The sequence below is a fragment of the Heloderma suspectum genome, chromosome 1, assembly GCF_057233095.1.
Source record: "Heloderma suspectum isolate Gila_16-S chromosome 1, 16-S_ref, whole genome shotgun sequence".
Taxonomy (NCBI): Eukaryota; Metazoa; Chordata; class Lepidosauria; order Squamata; family Helodermatidae; genus Heloderma; species Heloderma suspectum.
Window position 1 is genome coordinate 47,535,683 of NC_139458.1, and position 24,804 is coordinate 47,560,486.

A 24,804-nucleotide genomic window follows, 5' to 3' on the forward strand; every position below is an offset into this window, starting at 1 on the left:
ACTTCCTTTTAGCAGACAGGAGTGCTGATGAGGAAAGTTTCACCTTTATTAAAGGGGGGGAGTGGCCACATGCTGGGTATCAGGGGCATTGTTAAGAGAGGCTCACCTGGGCACGGGGCACGGATTTTTTTTTTCTGAGCTGTGCCCCAGATCTTTTGAGCTGTCCTAATTGCCATTTTTTTTCTATTTTCCTAAATTTCAGGCAGTTGGGTCCAGTGGTTTTTGTGCTAGTCACTGGTTCGTTTTGGTCTTTTCAAGAAAATCTGTCAAAGCAAAAAGCTATAATTTTTTTGTGCTTCCACATAAGTGCATGGCATTTGGGGACATGGCAGCCTCTCTGGAGCTGACTGAACCTGCCAAAGTTCAGCCAGTTAGGTCCAGTGGCTTTTGTGCTAGCCACAGGTAAAAATTTGCTTTTTTCAAGAAAATCTGTCCAAGTAAAGAGCTATAATTTTTTTATGCTTCCACGTAAGTGCATGGAATTTGGGGACCTGGCAGCCCCTATGGAGCTGACTGAGCCTGCCAAAGTTCAGACAGTTAGGTCCAGTGACTTTTGTGCTAGCCATGCATAAAGTTTCCTTTTCTCAAAGACTAAAACAAAAAGTAAAAACTGTCAAGCCACAGAGGGGATTAGAGATCTTAATCAGCAGGTGTTTAAGGTAAACATTGGGAGGTCACTATCCCTAATCTCTAGTGTAGGGGTTTGTTTGTTTTTGAGGTGCAAAAAACCTCTATCCTTCTACTTTTCTGCTCTTACATGCCCACTGTTGGGAGCTTGCTTGTAATGAAATTTTGAAGAGGGAGATGGAAGGGAAGAAAGAGTTTCATGTGAAATACTGGAATTTAACACAGCATCTGATTTCACTGCCCCAAACTGGAACCTTTGGCTTCTGCAGAAGTTTAGTAGCTTCAGTACAGCAAAGGATCCAATCAGCCTCCACAAACTTCTTTCTCCCCCTCCACTTTAATTTCTCCTAAATAGCTGTAGGACTTGAATTCCAAAAGGAGGGTTAGGACTATGTGGTGTCATGATCGAGGAACTGCTGAGGCTTTTAAATAGCTTCTAGAGTTTAAAAAAAAAGATAGAAAAAACCCTCCACCACTTCACCTCATAAAGTCAATGTAAGTACATGCAATCCTTACAAACCCTCTACAGCCTCCTAAATTCCTCGGAAGTACTACCTCTCTGAAAGGAGCCACTTGGCTTAAGGAATTCTCTCTACTCCCCCCCCCCCATTTCCAATCACCATTCTTCTTTTCTTCTTCCCTCCCCTATCCTTTCTTATCTTGGGGAATTCTTAAAGAAAATTCTCTTCCATGGTCAGGAGAAGTTCCGAACTGTATATGACTTTATACAAACAGACAAGAGGGTTTGTTTTTCTCTTCCTCCTCACTCAAGCCTTTGAGAAAAGTGGGTTCAAGTGGCTGCAGAGAAACAAATCTGGGGCTGTTTTGTTTGTCAGTTGCCATTTTCCAGCAATAGGAAGGGCTGTAGCTCAGTGGTAGAGCACATGCTTGGTATGTAGAAGGTCCCAGGTTCAATCCCCAGCATGTCCAGGTAGGGCTAGGAAAGAATCCTGCCTGAAACTCTGGAGCGCCGCTGCTGCCAGCCAGTGTCAACAATACCAGGCTAGATGGACCCGGGGTCTGACTCAGTATAAGGCAGTTTGCTGTGTTCCTCTGAACAGAAAGCTTTAATAAAAATAGGAGTTTGGGGTTTGTTTTTTAAGTGGAGGGGAAATAAATATTGCTAATTTATGCAATCCTGTGTATGCCTACTGAGAAGTCCCATTATGTTTAGTGAAGCATACCCTCATTAAAGTGTGCATAGGATTCCAGCACAAGTTACTTTTGCAGGGGGGGTTGCACCCTGATGTTCTGCATGTTTACTCAGAAATAAGTCCTGAGTTATGAGCATGGTACTGCAAGCTTAATACAGTGCCTACCCAGTTCTGGCTACTGAACTGACTACCCTTTCAGCTCAGTCATATGTATGTTTTGTCAGGGGGTGGGGGCAGTACATGAACTCTAGTTTCAGTGTTGAAGGAAAGGCACTTAACTCAGAGTTTCTCCGTAACTTAGCCCTAGTTTTGAAAACAGATTCATTGCTTGAATCCTGGTGAAGTCTTGGCACAAATGAAGTTATGGGGAGGAAGATACAATGAGAGCTTGTGCACAATAAGGAGGAGGTAGAGGCAGAGGAACTAGAGATCAAATCGCCAACATTCACTGGATCATGGAGAAAGCAAGAGAATTCCAGCAAAACATCTATTTTGCTTCATTGACTACGCTAACGCCTTTGATTGTTTGGATCACAACAAACTGTGGCAAATTCTGAAAGAGATGGGAATACCAGACCACCTTACCTGTCTTCTGAGAAACCTGTACGAGGGTCAAGAAGCAACAGTAAGAACCAGACATGGAACAACTGAGTGGTTCAAAATTGGGAAAGGAGTACGACAAGGCTGCATGTTGTCACCCTGCTTATTTAATTTATATGCAGAGTACATCATGAGAAATGCCAGGTTGGATGAATCACAGGTCAGAATTAAGATTGCCGGGAGAATTATCAACAACCTCAGATACGCAGACGATACCACCCTAATGGCAGAAAGCGAAGAGGATCTCAAGAGACTCTTGTTGAGGGTGAAAGTGGAGAGTGCAAAAGCTGGTTTGAAACTCAACATTAAAAAAACGAAGATCATGGCATCTGGCCCCATCACTTCCTGGCATATGGAAGGGGAAGAAATGGAAGCAGTGACAGTTTTTATTTTCTTGGGCTCCAAGATCACCGCAGATGGTGACTGTAGCCATGAAATTAAAAGATGCTTGCTCCTTGGGAGGAAAGCTATGGCAAACCTAGACAGCATAGTAAGAAGCAGAGACATCACCTTGCCGACAAAGGTTCGTATAATCAAAGCTATGGTTTTCCCAGTAGCAATGTATGGCTGTGAGAGCTGGACTATAAGGAAGGCTGAGTTCCGAAGAATCGATGCTTTTGAACTGTGGTGCTGGAGAAGACTCTTACGAGTCCCCTGGACTGCAAGGAGGTCCAATCAGTCAATCCTAAAGGAAATCAACCCTGACTGCTCATTGGAAGGACAGATCCTGAAGCTGAAGCTCAAATATTTTGGCCACCTAATGCGAAGAGAAAACTCCCTGGAAAAGACCCTGATGCTGGGAAAGACTGAAGGCAAAAGGAGAAGGGGATGGCAGAGGATGAGATGGCTATATAGCATCACCGATGCAATGAACATGGACTTGAGCACACTCCGGGAGAGAGCGCAGGACAGGAAGGCCTGGCGTGCTATGGTCCATGGGGTCACGAAGAGTTGGACATGACTGAACGACTGAACAACAACAACAAGAGGAGAGTTGCACAAAACAAGAGATCTGTTTTGTTGAATAGTTGCTGGAGGATGGTAGGATGAGGAGGGATGGTTGCACGGAGGGGAATAGAATTGGTAGGGGGAGAATGTAAGTGCTCAGTGGTGAAAGAAAAGCATGCTGCATATGCTCAGAGGCACTTTATATTCAAGAACATAAGGAGAGCCATGCTGTATCAGACTAAGGTCCATCTAGTCTGGCCTTCTGTTCACATAGTGGCCAACCAGATGCCCACGGGAAACCCACAAGCAGGACATGAGTGCAATAGCACCAATTCCCCTGCTGTTAACATTGATGAAATGCAAATAAATTCTAGTAATTCTAAATTTGCATGCGTGTATATCCTTCAGAAACTTTGCAGGTTTCTTGCCTGGGGGACACCTCTAATGACCTGTGCATTTTCATATAAATCTATCCAAAAACTATTGGGGAGGGGGAAGGGAAAGCAAATCACTGCCTCCTCCAAATTGGAAAACTCCCCTTCCACATGAACTGCTGCACCTATCCTTCTGAAATTTTTCTGGTTTCTTACTTAGGGAGACTTCTAGGCTGTCTGTAATTTTCAGAACAATGGTCCACAAAGAACAGAGAGAGAGAAGTATGTCCTCTTTTGGAGACCTCAAAATGTCAAGGCCACCCTTACACAAAACCCCTTGTAGCTATCATTCTGAAATTTGGCAGGCATCATCTCCTCTGATGGGGCAATTAATCCTGAAATTTTAATCCAATTCTTCCAAGGAATAACAATGTTATTGGCAGTACCCTTTAAAAGAAATCAAAATACAAACCCTGCACCTATTTTTCTGACATTGGGCAGGTGTAGTCCCCTTCTAGGGGACTGCTATGCCTAAAATTACCATCCAGTTCTGACCAAGAGAAAAAAGTTACAGCTGTTTTTTTTCCTAATTTCCCATGGCAGTCAACAGGAAGCATAAAGACTCATTTTTCCAAACCTTGACTCAGGTCTGGTGCTGAGCTGAAGTGGACTGACTACAAATTGGCCCGAGCAGAAATGGGATGTTTTCCAAAACGCTGAATCGGGTTCTGAGTTGAAGTGTGTGTGTGTGGGGGGTGTCAGTGCACACTTCTTATGTATGTATGTAATCTATGCACACACATAAGCACACCACATGCACACCACACAGACACACATGTATATTAGAGGTCCGCTTATGCGCAAATTTGTGTTATGGGCCTGTGCCCCGGATCACGCCCCTGCTGGGTATCCTAAGGGAACACGATGAGTTGGGCACATCCTCCCAATCCAAGTCGTGTGAACCCTGCGATAAGGTTTCAGAGGTTAGAGAGAGGCCACTGTCTCTTTAAGAGCTCCTCTGGCACTGTTCCCACTGCTGGAAGCTGGGAAGGCGCCACCGCTCGGGGGAGCGCCGCTCAGAGCCTTGCGCCTGCTCGGGGGAGACGAGGGCAGACCGGAGTTGCCCCTCGGAGGTTGGGCAGGGGAGGAAGAAGAGGCCAGCAACCCGCCCCCTCTGCGTGGCTCCCAGGAGCAGCATGGCGCCCCCCCCGGGCACTCGGGCTTCTCCTCGGGGCAGGGCAGCTGGGGGTTTTCCTCAGCCCCGCCGAGCGGCGCCCTAGAAAAGAAGCCAAGCGAAGGAGGACCTTGGCGGGGGCGTTTAGCGCAGCCGTCCCGGCAAGTGAGTGCGGAGTCCCACGCGCCGCGGGGCGAGGAAGAGGGATCAAAAGCGCCGCGCTTGGCCGAGGCTCTGCTCCGGATCGCCCCGGGATCGGGGCCACCTGTTACTCCGAGCTCAGATCGCGCCTCTGCGGGAGGGAGGGAGCGGTCGAGCGCAGGCTTCTGCCCAAGCGGCGCCGCTGCTCCAGTCGCCTCTCTCCGGGAAAATGGACAGCGACGGGCTTTCCAGCACGGACCAGAAGCTGATCCGGGAGAGCTGGCAGAAAGTGAGCGCCAGCCCCCTGGAGCACGGCATCGTCCTGTTTAGCAGGTAAGGGCCGGGCAGCGGGAGGCAGGAGAGAAGGCCGGGCGCGGCGGACGAGGGCTGGGGCTCCAGGGGGCACGTGCGAGGCTCGGGTGCCTTTAGGGAGAGGTCGCCGGAGCCCAGCCCCGAGCGGGAGCCGGGCGCTGCCGGCCTGAGTCTGGAGGCTGGGATCTGCAGAGGGCCGGCATGGACTGACCTGGATCAGGGCATGTTTGAACGCAGAAAGTGGTGGCGAAATCCCCCAGCCCATCCCGTGTGAATCCCCCACCGGCGAACTGAACTGAACTCAAAACTTCACCATCGCTACAGTTCCCCGTTGGAGTGGCTCAGCCTTTCTTCAACCCGAGGACATGCAGCCCTTGGCTCCTCTGCTCACCCGGGGCCCCTTCTCAGTTAATGCGAATCAACTCCCCCCCCCCCGCCCCCGCCCAGGTGCCCTTTCCACACGGTCCCCTCCAAAACGTCTTGTTCTGAGCAGCGCACAGACAGGGCTGTGAGAAGGGAGGCAGGCTAGAAAGCCCGCTGCTGTGCCAGTCTCTTTCCTAGCTCTGATCACCTTTGCCCATCTTGGTTCCTGAAGGTGATGAAAACGCGGTATCAACTGCATGTCAGGAGTGGACAGAAAAGGGTCTCGGAAAACGGCGCTTAAACTGCTTCACAATTCCCTCTGGCACCTGGGCTGTTGTATTGTTCCAGCACCTAGTGCTGGAGAGGGCTGCCTGGTAGGTGGGGGTAGGGCCCAACTGCCTTGCTAAATATATAGGGTAGTCTCCAATGTTAGTCCTATGTGGAGTAGACCCATTGACATGAATGAGACTTAAGCTGGTTGTTACTAATTTAAGTCTCATTCATTTCAATGGGTCTACTCCACATAGGACTAACATTGGATTCTACCAATAGTAAATCAGAGAGTGTCTTGGAGGCCAGGGGCAAGAGGAGGGAAGAGTTATCTTGTTTTAATCAACTTGGGGGATTCTCATATGTTGCATTTCTTGAATCCTTTGCCGACCACCATTTTAGCGTGTGTGGGGGACCTCTGGCCAGCAGCTTCCACCCTGCACTTTCCTGCCCCCAAGCAACAATTACGCTTTTAAAAAGTCAGCATTGGTGAGCATGGAGGCCTTTAAAAAAGGCCTGGGGAGGGGAGGGGTGTTTTGAGGGAAGTTGTTGTTGAAGAGGGAACATTCCCCCCGTGGCAATTTTTAAAAAGCCCAATTGCCATGTGGGGAGGGGTGTGTGTGTGTGTGTATGGATGGATTTGATGTGTGTGGGATGTGTGCGCGCATGTGTGTGAAAGAGAGTGTGGGGTGGCCCCAAACACTTTAGTTTTTACCCCACCTACTTTTTGGGGGGGACTGCCCACCTCTGGCATGTAGCCCCTGCAAGATGCCCTGAAAGGAAATGTGGTCACAGGCCAAACAGGATTCCCACCCCTGGTTTGCAGATTACGGTCCAGTATGTATCTCACTCCCCTGCAGGATGGTCTTCCCTCACCTACCTTAATGAACAGGTAACCATAAAAGCCAATGGGGAAGGATTTACTGGAATGCAAGAACCAAGCAGAGTGTAAACAAGAGGTCTGTGCCCACCCTTCCTTTGAAAGTCAGGGAGGCCTAAGTCTGAGTCTGCAGCCAGGTTTGAGTGTAGCTGTGCAGTCTAGGAGGCTCAGATGAGTTGTGTGCAAAATGACAAACTATGATTATTACATTTATATCCTGCCATTTTCCTCTTGCAAGGAGCTCAAGGAGGCATACATGACCCTCCTCCACTCCATTTTATCCTCACAACAACCCTATGAGGTGCGTTAGGCTGAGAGTCCGTGACGGGCCAAAAGTCACCCAGTGAGCATGGCCAACTGGGGACTAGAACCCAGATCTCCCAAGTCCCAGTCCAACACTCTAGCCACTGCACCACCCTGGGTCTCAAATCCTATGAGAAATGCAGAAAGGAAGCACAGAGGAATGCAACACTGTGATGAAAAGTGTTGTAAACGAACAAGTATTTTTTTTTGTGCCAAGCACTCTTTAGCTACGGTTGTTGCTACAACCAGTGTTTCAGAGAAAGACACTTTGAAATGAAAGGAGAAGTGATACACCTCAGACAAAGCAGAGAATATCTGATAAAAAATGAGGACAAACCAATACTACGCTAACAATTAGAATCACAGCTTCAGAAGAAAAGATATCAGATATGAACTCCTCAATAGTGCTGTACAAAAGAGGCAACCAATGAAAAGGGAGTCAGTTACTATCAAGGCTTGATGTGAGGTTTTTGTTTTTGTTTTTTAAATCTGGATTTGGAATTATTTGAGGCTGTTAAGAATGCAGGGAAAACATGTGCATGTTGTCTGTAAACTGTGTTGAGAATATATAGAGAGGAAGCAGAAAAAGTGCTCAAAGAATGGAGCTTTTCCAATTGTTAGAGGTGTAAGATCATTTTTAAAAACTTAAGTGAATTGCCTTAAATCTGAACTTCATAAAGTGTTGAAGGTTAAGCAGAGAACAGAGTTGCAAGGGGAGAAAGGCAGTGATAATAATCCATAACTGAAAATATTGAAGGCATAGAATGCAGAAAATGTCAAAATTCCTAGTAACTCTGGAATATGATGTGTACAAGTACTATTTCAGGAATGTGGACATTTTTATTTAAAAATCAGTGCTAAATTTATTTAAATCACATTTAATGTTAAAATACGTTTATGACAGCATTTTGTTATTATGTAATCTGTATTTTTATGAAAAGTTAAAAGTGCCTCTCTGCATCGTTAAAAGGGCTCTTTTCAATTCATTCCCCATCATGGGTTTAAAATTTCTTTTAAAAAGCACTAACTTGGGGGGAGAATCCAAATAAAGCAAGGGATCTTCACTGCATCCTGGAATGGGGACAATCCTTTGTGAATAACACCATCTTGGCACTTATTTTCAGTTCCCCCGAGTAGCTGAAGTAATGAGAGTGCTACTGAGCATATGCAGAATGCCTTTTTCATTAGCATTAAGTAATCACAACGAAGGGTGCAATCCTATGCATCTTTAGACAGAAAAAAGCCCTACAACTTCCAGCATTCCCCAACCATGGCTGGCTGGGGAATGCTGGGAGTTGTAGGGCTTTTTTCTGTCTAAACATGCATAGGACTGTTTCCTTAAGCACTCCATGAGTGTGGGCAGTGAAAAGCACTTCTGAAGCTGCACTTCTATGCACACTTACTTGGGAGTCAGCCCCATGGAACTCGGCACTTCTGAGTAAACACCCATGGGTCTTGCAAGACGTGTTGAGCCTCTCATATGGAACTGTGCATTTAAGATTAAAGATCAGGAATCTGATTAAAAAGAGAGGTCAAGCACACAGCGAAGAAAGTTGTTTCGTCCCTGTCTTCCTGCTGATTTTTTTTCTGGTTGCAAAGACATGGGTTTTCTCTAATTCAGGGAGCAGCTCCACAGTCCTCCTGCCTTTGCTCAGCTCTGCAAAGTGTATCAGAGCAGCTTCCTAATTGCTTGTGACATGGTGATCGCCAGAACCGAGGCCAGGCCTGGCCCTTGGGGAGAGGCTCAATTAATTCCAGGATCAGTCCCAGGGCAGAGGAAATGGTGCAAGGAGGAGAAAGCTGGAAGATGCAGATGGGGCAGGGCCTTGAGAGCCTCTGGAAAGCTGTATTTTTTTTAAAGAACAATGAATTTTTTTTAAAGAACAATGAACGTTACTTCATTATGCAGTAAGGAGTTTTTAAATGAGCAGGGGTAGTTTTCAGTCTTTATTTGTGTTCTTATTTCATAGACTTTTGCCCCATCTTTCAGGGTATATAGCCTCATAACAACCCTGAATTCCCATTGTATAGATAGAAGAATTGAGGCAGGTAAGAGTGGCTTGCCTAATATGGATTCAGAAGAAGACAGGGTCATTTTTCAGGCTAGTATACTGTGGGGAACGGAAATGGGAACATACAAAGCTGTGTTATACCAGGTCCAACTACATGTCCATCATCTGCTACCTGATGCTTTTCATGGGAGATCTCAGGGATGGAACCTCGGACTGCTGCAGGCAAAGCATGTCCTCTACCACTAAGCTATAGTCCTTCTCCTAAATAGGGAATGAGGCTATTGAACTGCTTTTCATGCATGGTGGGTGGTGATTTGTCTGTCTAGCCACAGTGAAATTCCACTCATTTTGTCTCAGTTCAGAGCGAAGCTAGACTTCAGTTTCCAAGAAGCAAATCCAACACTGTCTACTTCCAGTTTGCCATGTAACCTATTGGAGGGCTAAACTGTGAGACAAAATGGGTAATACAGAATACATAAGGTGATACTTGTATAGAGCCATTACATTGATAAAGAATAATATATATCAAAATTGGCCAGTGTAATCCCTATTTTTAAAATAGGATCCAGGGGAGGATCCAGGAGTTTATATCACTTTTGGACAATTACATATTGTGTAAATTCGTGGAAAGCATTATTAAGGCTAGATTAAAAAATGCACCCCCCACACAACATATAGCTCAACAAGGCTTGCAGAGGAAGTGTTGGCATGGAGTCTTTAGATGCCTTGCTTCACTAACCTTTTAAAATGCACTGAGAGTGTCAACAAACATGTTGAGAAGGATGATCAGGTGAGCATTGTACACATGGGTTTTATATTTGTTTTTTAGAGAGCTTTTGGCAAACTCCCCTTCCTAAGGAAACTTAGTAGCCAGAGATGTGTCCTTTTAGGGATTAGTAATGGATTAAAAGACAGGAAGCTGTGGTTAGGAAAAAACAGACATTTTTCACCCTGGAGGGTTCTCCCAGTTATCTGGACTGGTGCCGTTTAGCTTATTTATAACTGATCCTATAAGTAGTCAGTGAGACAGCTACTTTGTGGATGTCACCAAGTTTGTTTGTTTGTTTATTTATTATTACAGTTATTTATATGCTGCCTTTCCTGATACAGATCCTATCAAGGCAGTTTACAAGTAACATAAAAATAATAATCACAACAAGCAATATAAAAAAAATAAAAATCATCAGTTATAAGGATGTGGCAATGGCTGCTAGCATAGGTGTCTTTTAAAAAATGGATACATTTACAAACAGTAGCTATTATCTGTGATAGCCAGAATTGAGCCTCCATCTTCAGTGGCAGTATACCTCTGAATATTGAGAGCTGCGGTGGTGAAGTGGCAAAGACTGTGAGTGGTCTCCAAATCTCCTCTCTCTCATGAATTTACTAGGCAAGTGATTCATTTTCACACACACCCTCTGCAATATGAGTATAGTACTGGCCTACCTTACAGGTTGTTGTAAATAATATTGAGGAAATTATTTAAGTGCTTTGAACACTGAAAGTGCGATATAAACAACTAGTATTATGGATTATTATTGCCTTCAGATTCTGGGGACAACGAACAAAAATAAAATCGGGATGGCTAACTCCATCACACCAGTGAGCCAGAAGGGCCTAATGGTCTAATCCACCGAGGCATTTCTTATGAAACAGTCTAGGCTAGCTGATAACAGGAGGCTAGGGGGCTAACGGGTTTTGGTGAGAATCTGGTTGTATTGCCATCTACAGGAAATCTTGTTTATCTTTTTTAAAGATTTATCTTTTAAAAAAAATATAAAGACTTTCTTCTGTGTAAACAGCTTCATAGTCCCTGTCTGATAGCTTACATCAATTTGTTACATTACCCCAACATTGAATGACAGATAGACTGGAGGTCCTGCTTGGACCAAACAATTATTTAAACACTATCACATATTTTCTCTTATATCTCTGCATAAGATGCAGGAATATCAGTGGGATTGTACAAGGTTTAGCCGAGAGTGGAGTCAGGCCAATATATGCTATGCCAATACTGTAGATTCTCATGCACCCATAGTAGGTGGGAGAGATATATGCAACAAAAACAGAAAAAGTGATCTTGGGAGAATGTTCGACCTATCAATTTGGGAGGTGAATAACCACAGAGATGCTCAGGGAGACAGGGTTAAAAGGATGCTGCAGGTGACATGCATGCGTGAAATGCAACCTGGCAATGAAAGGCGAATGTGGATTTGGGGCTGTGTCACAGAATGAAGAAGGGAAAGCTCACTTCAATGCAGCTTGAAGGGGACGATCCTTTGAATGTTGTGTTGGAGATTTGGTATTGGGGGAGGGGGGAGGAGAGACAGAAACTCTGCTGGAGGGGATGTACAGTTCCATCCAGCATCATCTAGCAGACTTCTGCTCATGCAACAGGATTTCCCCTTGCTCTCCGCCCTCCCGCACAGCCCTCAAATCTGCTCCAAAGGGTCCTCTAACCCTCCAGAGCAGATCTGGAGCAGAGGTGGGGCTCCAGAGGGAGGGGGAATCTGTTCCACCAACCGTTTCCATTCTGCTGATAGACAGACAGGACTGGATACAACCCTCTGAAAGAGCAACAAAACAAATCATGGCTATGAAGGGAGTTGAGGATGGTAGCGCTTGTGATAGTCAGCATCTAATGCTGTGCTGTACAAGAGAAGTAATGTAGCGTCTTTGGTGGAGTAAATGAAGTGTGCTAAGCTGTGTTCTCAGGGATTTTTATTTGGAAGAAGCCTTGGTGCTAGCAGTCTTCCAGTGCTTTGCAAAATGTTATGATGTCCTGGGTTCTTTCTCCCCTCCAGATCTTTCTCCCTCGATGTTATGAACTCACTCTTTTTATGAAAAAGCTAATTTTAAACATCCCATACCTGTTATGTGCCAACAGTGTGATGCTAAAGCAGCCTTCCCCAACCTGGCACCCTCCAGATGTGTTGGACTACATGTACCATCACCCTAATTGGCCACACTGGCTGGGGGATGATGGGAGGTGTAGTCTGACACATCTGGAGGGCGCCAGGTTGGGGAAGCCTGTGCTAGAGCATGATGGTACCATAACTTTCATCCAGTAGCAGGAGGATTTCATTGCCTCGCCCAGTTCTTGGGTTGGGAGGAGTTCACATGGTCAGCTTGGAAATGGTTCCAGGAAATGGCGGGGGAGGAGGTTGGCCCTGCTGGGCATCTGTAGAGGCTCAGCACTGTCCCCTGCCACCCCCAGAGCCCTGCTCCTCGTCTTTGGCTGCTCTTGCTCACCTGCCTTCTTGGAGCAGCTGCCTCCACTTGCCTCGCATCCCCCTTTGGGCAGACTGGTTCCAAGGGAGAGGGACGGCGAATGGGAAGTAGTGGCACGGCAGGACATCTTATTCAAGCCCCCCCCCCCATCTGGAGCTGATACTGCTTGGCAGAGAAATCTCCTGGGAGGAGGGCCCTATAAGAGCATAGCGCAAGGAGAGCTGTGCTGGAACAGACCAAAGGCCTATTTAGTCCAGCATTCTGCAGCCAGTCAGATGCCCCTGGGAAGCCCACAAAGAGGACATGTGGGCAGTAGCCCTCTCCCAGTGTTGTTCCACAGCGACTGGTATTTGGGGGCATGCTGACCCAGAATGCCAAACCAGCTCAAGTGGTGCCTCCACTAGTTGCCCTGAGGTTTGGCAAGGTGTGTCCTCCTTCCCTCCCTCCCTCCCTCCCTGCCCTTGGAAGCATTGGGAGATGGTGAGGAGGAAGAGGCAGTGATGGCAATTGAGCTCTTTTTGGGGAAGAGAAGGGCCAGAAGCTGGAGGGGGTGGGGAGAAGTTGCGGCTGGAAGAAGGGGTCAGTGGGGGGGGGGAGGGGAGGGGAATGGGCAGAAGTGATGGGAATGTCAGTGGGAAGGTGCCCTCTGAAACACCGGGACACTCCACCCTTTAACTTCTCACAGGCAGTCCCATATATACATGCGAGTCACTGGCTGCCATTTTTGGTCACACTGGCTTCCTGTGCAGCGCACCTTTCTGCTCAAGTCCAGCGTGACAAAGAGATAGGAAAGCACACAGAGACACATTGCCTCAACGCAAAGAGTTGTGCCAGGGCTCCGTCTGTGCATGACATGCTTTCCCAGTGGCAAGGCAATGGTGAAGGGACAGGCCGCTTTATATGGAGGGAAGAAGGACGGCTTGTCTTGTGTTTTACCTGGTTTGTCTCTCTGAAGGCAGGCTGAGCATAAGTGGAGACCAGTGCAGAGTTGCCCAAGAGAGAGAAGGCATCCTACTTCTCCTCACATGGCCCCGACACTCTCTCCTTTTGTAGTAAGTTTGCTGGCTTCTTGGGGCTCTCAGGAGTGGGGATTAGAGATGAACAACTTCTGGAAATTTTGAAGCCATGGGGGAAAAATGGGTTTATTTGGGGGGAAATGGAAATTTGGGGGATAATTGAAAGATATGCATTATTTTTTAGCGCTCTTTACTTTGTTACTTTAAGAACATAAAATGTATGATGTGTAACTTAGTTTGCTCATAAAATTATCAATAATATTAAAAACATTTAAGAGTAAGCGCAGTACATTTGTAATTATTGTCCAAATAGATCATACTTTTATATTTTAATATTCTAAACATTATAATTTTATGAGCAAACCAGATTATATATAATATATTTTAGGAACTTCATCAAGTAGTTCCTGAAATATCTGGATCATCCTAGAAGCCAGAGGAAGCAGAAAGAGTTAGAGGCAGAGGAAGACTGGTGCACAGCATTTGTTCCAGTTTGTGAGGAATTGCTTGGGGTGGGATTTAGGGAAATGTAGTCTGAAGGAAAAGTGACTAAGAGCTTATTTAGCTGGGGAAGACTCACTTATCTATTAGGAATGGTAACCAAGTGCATCCAAGAACCTTTAAGCAATCTCAACCTATTGAGAACATGCCCAGACACACAGGGCTCTATCGAACAGAACCCAATCTGTCAAGAATGTACATTTTCTTCATATTACGATATTGTAACTAGTCACATCTTGGGAACTGAGCATGACTTGGAGCCTCTGTAAATTTTATCAGTAAAGGATACAATGGATCAATAATTTAAATAAGGAATAGAAGAAATAACTATGCTGGGTATCTTACAGAGAGGATTAACAACCCCCCATTAACATGGCTTCAACAGTTCCAGAAATTTTGCATCTTTAGACTTCCTGTGAAAGTCTTCCTATTTCATAATTTTTAGAAATCATTTTGTGGGAGTAAAGACTGGATATGAACATCTTGTCTCAAACATTTTATTCATCATTCCCAAAGAAAATATTTCATAATCCAAAATTGTTCAGCTTTTGAAAAGCTTTCCTGGGGCTTCACATGTCTATATGGGACCTCTTTAGAAGAAGCTGGGACACTGGAGACCAGTTATTGGGATGCGATGGAATGGCGATTCAAAAGTCTTACTGCATGATTTGTATGGAGGTTAAATAAGTGATAGGTTGGTGTCTTCTGTTTCAGGCTTTTTGATTTGGACCCTGATCTCTTGCCCCTTTTCCAGTACAACTGCAGGAAATTCTCTACTCCTCAGGAGTGCCTCTCATCACCTGAGTTCTTGGAGCACATTAGAAAGGTGAGAGATGTAAAGAAACCTGCCTGATAATTGCCTTGCATTCTAGAACAAATCATTTGAACTGGTGTTGGCTAAGTGAGCGGATGGTAGTGTCATATAGTGGTTTCTGGTGGACTATGATCTGGGAGGTCAGGATTCAAATCCCCACTCTGCCAAGAAGCTCACTGGGTGAGCTTCTTGTGGTCCCAGTGGCCCCAGTCCTTCTCTCACAGACTGATCTACCGCACTGGTTGATGCTGTGTGGATAAAATGGTATACGGAGAACCATGTATAACAGTGGTGGGCAGAAGGTATGCCTGGACTTGCTGGTAGATCTCTGGGTGATTTTCAGTAATAGCAAATGATCCCCCTGCCTCAAATTATACTGTTGAAGTGCAGAAAGCTCGGGGTAACCAGGAGTTAATTTTTGTGTGGAAAGTCATTGAGCTCCATTCAGTTCTGGTATTCAGAACAAATTCCTGGGCTCAGAGTTCTTTCTTTCTAACTAGATGCTTTTTGTATAATCGGTGGTAGATCTTGGGGTTCTAGTAAAAAAACAAAGTAGATCCCCCAAGCCTGAAGTCTGCACACCCCTGATGCAGACCATCTTGAGCTGCTTGGTTACGGAGGCAAAATGGATGAAAGGACTGAGGGAGAGGAAAAGGAGAAGCACACAGGGCTTCTGCTGCTCCTTTGTGTCACACGTACCCCACCCCCCGCACTCTAGTGTAAAGGTGGCAGAAAAACAGGTTTGCGGGGCAGGAAGGGAAGGGAGACGTCGCTCCTCTGATGGGAACGGGGCAGAGGGGGGAAAGAGAGATAAAAGGTTAATAGCGATGATGATGATATTAAAAACTCGGAATAGAGAAGAAGGGGAGAAGAGAAGGGAGGTGAATGTAAACGAAGCAGGAGAAGAAATGAGATAACCTGTACCTTGCTTCCCCTCAGCTGAAATGTAAGGGTGAAAGCAGAAGGGGAGAACATAAAAATCCCCTGAAAGGCATGCAGAGTGTCGGGAGCAAAATATAAAGTAAACACTTTCTGGACTGGGAAATTCTGCTTACACTGGGAGATTTGAGTCACAATTCCTCCAGAGACAATGTCTGCAGTTAGCTTGAGTAAAGCTGAACTATGGAACTCCCTGCCGCAAGGAAATCTCTATGGCAGAGAATTTAGTAATTTCCAAAATGAGAGTAGATGTCAATAGAAATGATGTCAGTAACTAACTGCTAATCATGCCAAATTCCACTACTATTTATGACTGGCTTTGCACTGCCATTTTGGGCCACAGTAATTTCAAGCCTTCCCAAGTAGCCCTTGGAGGTAGAAAGTTTGAGGGCCCCTGGTCTCATGGGTACCTGTAAAACTTACCTAGGGGTGGAAATTTGTGGGTGTGGTTCTATCTTGATCCTTTTTCCTTTGTATGTGTGCGGATAATGCATTTTAGAAAATAGTATAAATCTATTAACTGTATTGCATTAGGAACAAGTTTAATGTCATTTAAATAATTAAATCTACTTGACAGAAGCAAGCAGGAAGGACAAGCAGCGGCTAATTCCAAGGACAGGTTAAGAAAGGGTCAACATTGGGGAGCCTGCTGGGGTATCAGCAACGTTTTCATTTTTAACTGGCTTTCCCCTGTCAGTTTGCTGATTTTCATTTAATGATTTCTGACGCTTGTAGATATGATTAATGTCTCTGTTTTAATAATGGTGTTTATTTCTCTTGGGTTTGTGACTTTTTTGTAATAGCATATTTTAAATATGTTTTAGTTTACATTTTGATTAATGTTCTTTTCACCGTTCAACCCCTTAAGTGATATTCTGTTGGGGAGGCAGGATATAAATCAGGAGTGGGCAACTTCGGGAGGTCCAGAGGCTATTTTTGCCATAGGGTGCAATCTACAGGGCACCCACTCCAAACGTGCAAAATCACTGCTTTGCTGCCGAAATTCAGTGCCAAACCACTCTATGGTACTAGTATGTTTACAAGCTAAATTTGTAAGCTAAATGTAACCGTTTTGGCATTCTGCGCTCCATAGCGGCTAGGACACCTTTGGGGGGGGTGTGTTAATTGTTTTTGTAATTTCAGGGGGCAGCAGGCAGTGGCAGGGCCCACACTAGGGGCAGTGGGGGCTGCATGTGGCACATGGGTTGCATATTGCCCACCCCTGTAACAAATAAATAGGAGAGTTAGAGAGCAATCCTAAGTGCCAGTTCCATGGGCTGGAGGAAATTATGCTGGAGGGCTGGCGTTTGCCCCAGCGCCTCGTGGTAGATGTGCTGACAGCAGTCAGCTCCCACAAAACCAGGAGGGCGGAGTGAAGGTGGTCTTTGATCTGGATCCAAAGCCCCTCCACTCCCACAATACACCCCACGATCAGGCCCATCACCTGCATCAAACTGGAGGTGGTAGAGGCGATTTCCTCCCCACTGAAACTAATAGGGGTAAGAAGCACCAGAGTGCTCTCTGCTGAAAGCCACGCCACCCTCCCTCCTGCCCTGGCTGGCACAAACCAGCAGGACTTTGGATGTGGCAGATTGTCGGCCACTTCATTCCCTGCCCCACCTCTGCTGCCAAGCTAGGACTGCTGTATTAGATAGGGTGTTTAGAACGGCCTTGCTGGATGAAATGAAAGAGAGCCTAGCCCAACGTGCCATTTCCAGTGGTGGGTAGCCAGATTTCTTTATTCCTTTCTGAGAAATACTCAAGTTGGCAAAGTACAAAACGTGTAGGAGAAAAGCTAAAACCTCATCAAAACAAACTGTACACCGGAGCAACCATTAAAAGGACAAGATGAGTGCAGGAGCCAGCAGGAGTCAAAGATCAAATTAATAAAATGCTGCCTTAAAAAAAATCTGCTGAAGAGGAAAAACCTTGGCTGCTCACTGAAAGAGAAGGCATGCGGCAATGGGACTAGGTGGAACCTCTTTTGACAGTGTGTTCCACTGTCTTGGTGCCATCACAGAAAAGGCCATGTTCCTCATGCCTGTATGCCATTTTCAGATAGGGTGTGTGGTGTGGGGGAGTGTAGGGAGACATAGAACAGGGCCTTTGTAGTTGATTAATTATGGGGGCTGGGCAGAATCCTATGGCGGAGTAGGGGCAATTCTTAAGATACCCTGGTCCCAAACCATTTAGGGTTTTTTAAAGGGTAAAACCAGCACTTTGAATTAAGCCTGGAAATGGACTGATAGCTAGTGCAGATTAATCCATATTGGAGTAATGTATGCCAATCTGCTGGATCCTGCAAGCTTTTCTGGCAGCTGCAGTTTGGACCAATGGAAACTATTTTCAAGGGCAGTGCCACAGAGCACGTTACAGTAATGCAATATGGAACTGGTCACAGCATGAATGACTGGCCAGACCTGGCTTGGTAAGGAAAGGGCCCAGCTGCTGAAGCTGGAAAAAGTACTTCTGGCCATGACCCATCAGCTGACTATCCCAAAGCAGAGCTGGGTCTAGGACAGATGGCAGAATTGTGGCAACAGACAACTATACAGATGCTTTTAAGTACAGATATAGACAGATACTTTTAAGTACAGATTTCTTTCAAATGTGCTTTTCTTGAGACTTATGGAGATATGTAGCACAAGCCTTTCAGAGACTTTGTGACTTTTTCAGAAGGCTTTTAGAAAAGCCTTTCTCTTCTATAAGGGAACTCCAGAGTCTTCTGTGATTTTATTGTCCTGTTTGCCTGTTAGGTGATGCTGGTAATAGATGCAGCTGTAACCCATTTGGAGAACTTGTGCTGTCTGGAGGAGTACCTTGCCAACCTGGGGAAGAAACACCAGGCGGTTGGTGTCAAGGTGCAGTCTTTTTCGGTAAGGTGTCTTTTCATTTCGATATATATCTGCAACACTCTTGATTTGCCTTCCCTTAATTCTTCCCTCCCAGTAGTAACGTATGCCTGTGAGAGCTGGACTGTAAGGAAGGCTGAGCGCCAAAGAATTGATGCTTTCGAACTGTGGTGCTGGAGAAGACTCTTACGAGTCCCCTGGACTGCAAGGAGGTCAAACCAGGTTAAAGGAAATCAACCCTGAGTGCTCACTGGAAGGACAGATACTGAAGCTGAAGCTCAAATATTTTGGCCACCTAATGCGAAGAGAAAAGTGACTGGAAAAGACCCTGATGCTGGGAAAGACTGAAGGCAAAAGGAAAAGGGGACAGCAGAGGATAAGATGGCTAGATAGCATCACTGATGCAATGAATATGGACTTGAGCACGCTCCGGGAGAGAGCGCAGGACAGGAAGGCCTGGCGTGCTATGGTCCATGGGGTCACGAAGAGTCAGACACGACTGAACGACTGAACAACAACAAATTCTTCCCTTGGCTCCTCGGTTGATGTTGATTTTGCTGTTATTTATCCCACGGGTATGGAGGTTTATGACCGCTGATTGCACCCACAAAGTGTTCTGTGTATATGTTACAGTGAATTTCCAAAATTTGGGGAATGCCCACATTAAGGTGTCAGTCCTGACAATAACAGATGAAATTTGTGAATATACCGAAATTCAAATGCACCAGTGAGTGCTGACAATCAATTAAATGCTGATTGGCAGCATTTAATACTGTACCCGACCTTTAATCAAGATCCATCTGGCAAAAGCTGCTAGGGATGAGGAACAGATCTACTCACAACTGGGCGTGAGAGTTGGGTAAAAGGGGTAGAGGGGAGGGCTTTCTGTTTGAGAGCAGATTCATGCTGGATCCTCCAGACCTCCCTCTCTGCCCCCGCCCCACTGCCCTGACTTTGGCCAGTACTCTGTCTGCTTTAGTAGCATCCAGGAAGTGTCGTCTCCTACTCCCTCATAACACTAGAACCTGGCCAGCGTGATCCCATGGAGCCGATTGGTGGGAGCTTCAGGACAGATAAAAGGAGGTCCTTCACACAGCACATAGTTAAACTATGGAATTCGCTGCCACAAGTTGTAGTGATGGCTACCAATTTGGATGGCTTTAAAAGTGGGTTAGACAAATTTATGGAGGAGAAGGCTATCAATGGTTACTAGTCCTGATGGCTATATGCTACGTCTGGTATCAGAGGTAGTTTGCCTATGTACACCAGTTGCTGGAAGATATGAGTGGAAGGGTGCTACGGAACTCATGTCCTCCTTGTGGGTTTCCCATGGGCAGCTGGTTGGCCACTGTGTGAACAGAATGCTGGACAAGATGGGCCGTTGGTCTGATCCAGCATGGCTCTTCTTATGTTCTTAGATTACTTTTTTTTACAAGACTATAACAACATATAGTCATATTAACAGCAATGTATTAGATGTGATCTTTTAATGTTTACATGATTTTATATATGATTACATAAAGCATTTGGGGGTCTTAAAATGGATGCAGTTCTAATCAGATGGTCAACAGTGTGTGGTCCTGCTACTTTGGCCTGAAGGCCTTGAGATTGGCTATTCTGCATCTGGCTCCTTTGTGGAGGCAGAAAAAGAAGGGGCTCCTGTGAAGTAGGCAATAGAGAAATGTGGTACTGAGGTTAGAAAAAAGCATAAATAGCTGTGTTTTGGCCCATAGGAAGTAAAAAAAAACCGCACCCCAAAATCTATAGTAGGGCAATATCTTCATTAGGATCAACAAAAATGTCACAAAATCATGAGCAAGCTTTTGAGTTTATTTGGAACCTGCCATCATGTTGGATATTCGACAAAATGGGTTGGGGCAAACTGGGAGAGAGTGAAAGCTGGCATGAAGTTAAAGCCACAAAGTCTGCACTTGCAATACTGTAAGATCCAAGGCCTGGAGGAGACTTGCAGACTTAATGGGAGCTAACAGGTTTTAGGTGCTAACAGGTTTTACGTTGTACCAAGGCCATGTGGGCACAAACCAATCATGGCAGATCCCCCGTAGTTTTTGAAAGATATGAAATATATCCATTACCCAGATCAGTCTCCAGTGCTCAGCAAAACACACAGGTTCCTTTGTAAGGCAGCTTGCACAATTTTTGGGTGATCTTTTGGCCTAATAAAGTTATTACAGCAACATGGATGTTGGAGGTTAATAAATCGTGCCTCGAAGCATCTGCTTTTTGAATGCTGATTTCTGTCTCCTCTTTCATTTGCAGGCTGTGGGGGAATCCTTGCTGTATATGCTGGAGAAATGCCATGGTCCTGCCTTCAACTTGAATGTGCGTGAGGCCTGGACCAAGCTTTACAGCGCTGTGGTGAAATCCATGAGCTGCGGCTGGGATGTACCCAGAAAGGTGGAATAAACCTGCCATCAGGATGCTGGGCGGCTCTGGCTGTTCTTAATTGGCAGCAGCTATGAGGAGAGAGCAAGCCTGCCTTTCCAGCTCAGTGCATTTCAGAGTAATCTCCACAGCGCTCTCTCTCTCTCTCTCTCTTTTTCTCTCTCTCTTGTTTACTTTCACATTCCCCATCTCTCTTGTGATAACGTGATGATGCTTCCAAATTTCACTGTGGCAGTTCCACATCTCTGCAGCAGCGTTCCTTCCAAAAAGGCGTGTTCCAGCTCTTTATTCCCCATCATCTTCTTACGAAGAGTAATTACAAAGATCCCTTAGCACAGAAAGGATATTGCACCAGCCACTCCGTAAGGAGAGAGAGACTGAGATGGTTTAAGTGAAGTTAATCAACAGTGTGCGCATTTCCTTGGGATTATCCAAGCAGTATAGCTCCCCCCCCCCCAGTGGGTTAATTCTTCAGTACATCTGAGCTGCAAGATGGTTGGATTTCTGAAATGCTTGGCCACAAGTTATAACTTGAAAGCTAGTGGGAATGCAGCAGCTGCCAGTTCCTTGTGTGTGAAAATAAAAACTTGTAGTGAAATTAGTGACAGAAGCAGGTTTTATTCTGGGAAAAGTGTCCAGAATTTATCCTGGTTTCTGTCCAAAGAGAGTTGGTAGCATAAAACCCATATCTGGGCAACTGCTATATTATTCACGGAGTATAAGGCTATCAGTGGTTATTAGTCCTGATGGCTGTATGCTACGTCCAGTATCAGAGATAGTACGCCTGTGTACACCAGTTCCTGGAGAACACGAGCGAAAGGGTGCTATTGCACTATGTCCTCTTCCTCCCCTTCCTCCCAAGGCATATTTGTACAGCCTTCTGAGTGCTTGACTCTTAGGGTTTGGGGTTTTTTTGTTTTGTTTTAATGAGCCCTCATTGTAGAGCTCATCCTGAAAAATTAGAAACATAGTCAATTTTTGGTGTACTGATCGAGCATTTAAAACAGCCTTCCTCAACTGGGCACCTTCCAAATGGTTTGGCTGGGGATGATGGGAGTTGTAGTTGAACACATCTGGAGGGTGCCTGGTTGGGAAAGGCTAATTCAAAGTTACCTCTCCCTTTTGGCTGCTTTCACTCCAGGGGCAGTTAGGCCCATAGGAGAATTCTGGGTGAATCAAGTCTGGGTTTGATTGTGAGAGAAGGCAGAGTGTGTGTATTTTCTTACTGGTGGAGGAGAGAATCCCCCTCCATGAGGACTGGACAATAGGGTGGGGTTGTGGCCCTTCTACTAAAGCCACCAGCGTGCGTGTGGCCTAGGAAAGCTTTGAAGGATGTGGGTGGTCCCACAATGACCGCTAGCAGTGCTAGTGATAAACTGTTTCCTTGGCCACTAAAAAGCTACCTTTCTGCCTGTGTTTTCCACATCATTTAATAGACCAATTCGTCAGTGCTGCAGGATTGTATCTTGTGATTATATTTGATGTATGTAATTACATAATTTTGGGGACCAAGTATGGGTGATCTTCCAGACAACGTGGAAGCAATTGTCCAGTCATGATCATACATCTCCTTTGTGTGTGTGGGACCCGGTTTTGTGTGTCAAAAATCAGTTTAGAGATCTTTCTGTTTGGGTTACTTTAGTGTTAACATTGAAGTATCTTTGTGGGGAGGTATATGACTTTTTTTGTTTTTGAGGAAATATTGTTTGCTGCTGAGCCTTTGTCGTGTCTATTAATTCCAAACAGCCTTGCAACCGGTACATAACAAAGGCTGCCCTAAAGATACAATGCAAGGTGAAAAACGTATCCATGGGTTGGTGTCCACAGTTTAAATGCAGACTGGATTCATGATGTTAGTTTTGGACTAAAGCCTGAACATCAAGCTGCAGCCTTCTACTGTGGGCAATTTGCCATTATGGTCCCCTCTGCAGAATTGTCATTTTGTTGAAGAAATTGGAAGTTGACCTAGCTGACACACATATTCTGGATCTGCAAGAGGCCTCAAAGTGTGGTGTCTTTGACATCTGGCCATCATGGCAAAGCAGACATGTTATGATGATGATATTATGCAGGAGCTGCATATCTTTTGAGAGAGAAAAAAGCAGTAGCCTAGTGGGATCGATATTTTGGGCTGTATTGGATGTGGCATTTTCACAACTCAGTCTGGTGGGATGCAGAGTGCCCACCGACTAACTCCAGTGCTTTAGCACACATCCTAACTCCTTTCTTTACTTCTTCCTCTCCTCCCTACACAAATACTCTCCCAATTCTTTTCCTGCCTCCCACTCCACCACCCATCCAGCGAGCCCAGAGTTGTCTGAACAAGGCCTCCCGAGTTTGGGGTAACATTCCTTTCCCCCTCCCCAATCTAAACTTGGGGTCGGGGGGAAAGAGTGCAGGCAGAGTGGCATAATGGCAAATCCCTAGCAGCCAGATCTATTCCATGGGCAAATGGGAAGGAGCTAGCAGTAGCCAATTGAAAATTAAACGTGATGCGAAATGATCAAATTCTCTGTTGGTCATCAGAAATGCTTTTTCCTACACAAACTGTGTTAGGTGCACTGATTTGGTAATGTCTGGGGGGCGGGGAGAAGAGATCTCCCCACTGAATCCTCACCAGAATTTTTTTTTTTTGCAGAGCTTGAATCTTCCTTGTATCTATCTACTTGGTGTGTATTTCCATGACATTATATAACTGCAGCGCAGTGGCTCAAACCATTGTGATCGAGGCCTATTTCTCTGAAGCTGCAGGAGCGGGGATGATAAACCCGTTTCTGCATTTTGTACTGCTTCAGGCTGCAGGTGGTGGCTCACTTCATTAAATGCTCCTCTGTACAAAAACATTTGTTGCACATAGAACCCTAAATGTTGGGGATGTCTTATGCCTTTCATAGCCCTTTCAGTGTTTGTGTGTGTGCCATATTTTGTTGAGTTCTCAAAGAAATAAAAATTCTGCTCTTGCTGTGTGTCAGACCTGTTTTGGATGTTGTGTCTCTCTTGCAACGTAAAAATTGTTATATTTCATCCACTAGGAATGTAGCAGTGTGATAACAGTGTAATGTCAACATGTTCCTACGTGTATTTTGTTCTCTGTGTATGGTTTTTTCCCAGTAGAATTGGATCCAGCAATGGCTGGTCCACTGATCCCTATGAAGTGCTGCCCTTCCTGTTGCCCTCCTCCAGAGGAGGGGGCCAGAGCTGCCTTTAGTCAGGCCCAAATGACTATAACCTTAATAGTTCCTCAGACAGGAAAAATCCATCAGGCGTAGAGGAATATAGAAAGCTGCCTCATATCAGTCCGTCTAGCCCACTACTGTCTATTTCAACTGGCAGCAGTTCTCCAGGGTTTCAGTCAAAATTCTTCCCCATCACCTCCTCCCTGATCCTTTTAACTGAACTAAACCTGGGACCTTACCTGGAGGATAAGGCTACTGTTGGCTACTTGCCATGGTGGCTGTATATCACTTTCAGTATCAGAGGCAGTATGCTTCTGAATACCAGTTGCTGGGGAACACGAGTAAGAAGGAGTTATTGCACTCATGTCCCCCTTGTGGGTTCCCCACATGCAGCTGACTGGCCACTGTGGGAACAGAATGCTGGACTAGATGGACCCTTGGTCTGATGCAGCATGGCTCGTCTTATGTTCTTGCGTCTTCATGCAAAGCACATGCTCTTTCTCTGAACTATGCCCCCCCCCCCCAGGAGTGTCACAATTATTGCAGCACAAGTTGGCAACATTTGAACAGTTTGCCCTTTCAATGCACAGGTGTCCTTTTAGGATCTGGTCCTTTTAGGGCCTGGATCTGACTATCTTTCCAGGGATGTTTCCTGTATTTCTTATGCTGTACCACACCCATGGGAAGCTGCAATGTCAGTGGGCACTAAGG

The 24,804-nt window shown here is 45.6% G+C and overlaps 1 protein-coding gene across 1 annotated transcript; it reads left to right on the forward strand.

Moving 5' to 3' along the window:
* Positions 1 to 4,789: 4,789 nt before the first annotated feature.
* Positions 4,790 to 23,889, forward strand: NGB (neuroglobin). The gene is made up of 4 exons (XM_084841749.1): positions 4,790 to 5,351; positions 14,621 to 14,732; positions 18,416 to 18,535; positions 20,792 to 23,889. The coding sequence occupies exons 1-4, from the start codon at positions 5,248 to 5,250 to the stop codon at positions 20,936 to 20,938; spliced, it is 483 nt and encodes a 160-aa protein (XP_084697875.1). The 5' UTR covers positions 4,790 to 5,247; the 3' UTR covers positions 20,939 to 23,889.
* The last annotated feature ends 915 nt before the right edge of the window (positions 23,890 to 24,804 follow it).

What these genes read in the sequence shown, in the direction of transcription:
- NGB (XM_084841749.1), top strand. Translation starts at nt 5,248, where the DNA reads ATGGACAGCGACGGGCTTTCCAGCACGGACCAGAAGCTGATCCGGGAG. An exon ending in GGCATCGTCCTGTTTAGCAG is followed by an intron (nt 5,352 to 14,620) that starts GTAAGGGCCGGG and finishes CTTCTGTTTCAG; the next exon opens with GCTTTTTGATTTGGACCCTG. An exon ending in TCTTGGAGCACATTAGAAAG is followed by an intron (nt 14,733 to 18,415) that starts GTGAGAGATGTA and finishes TTTGCCTGTTAG; the next exon opens with GTGATGCTGGTAATAGATGC.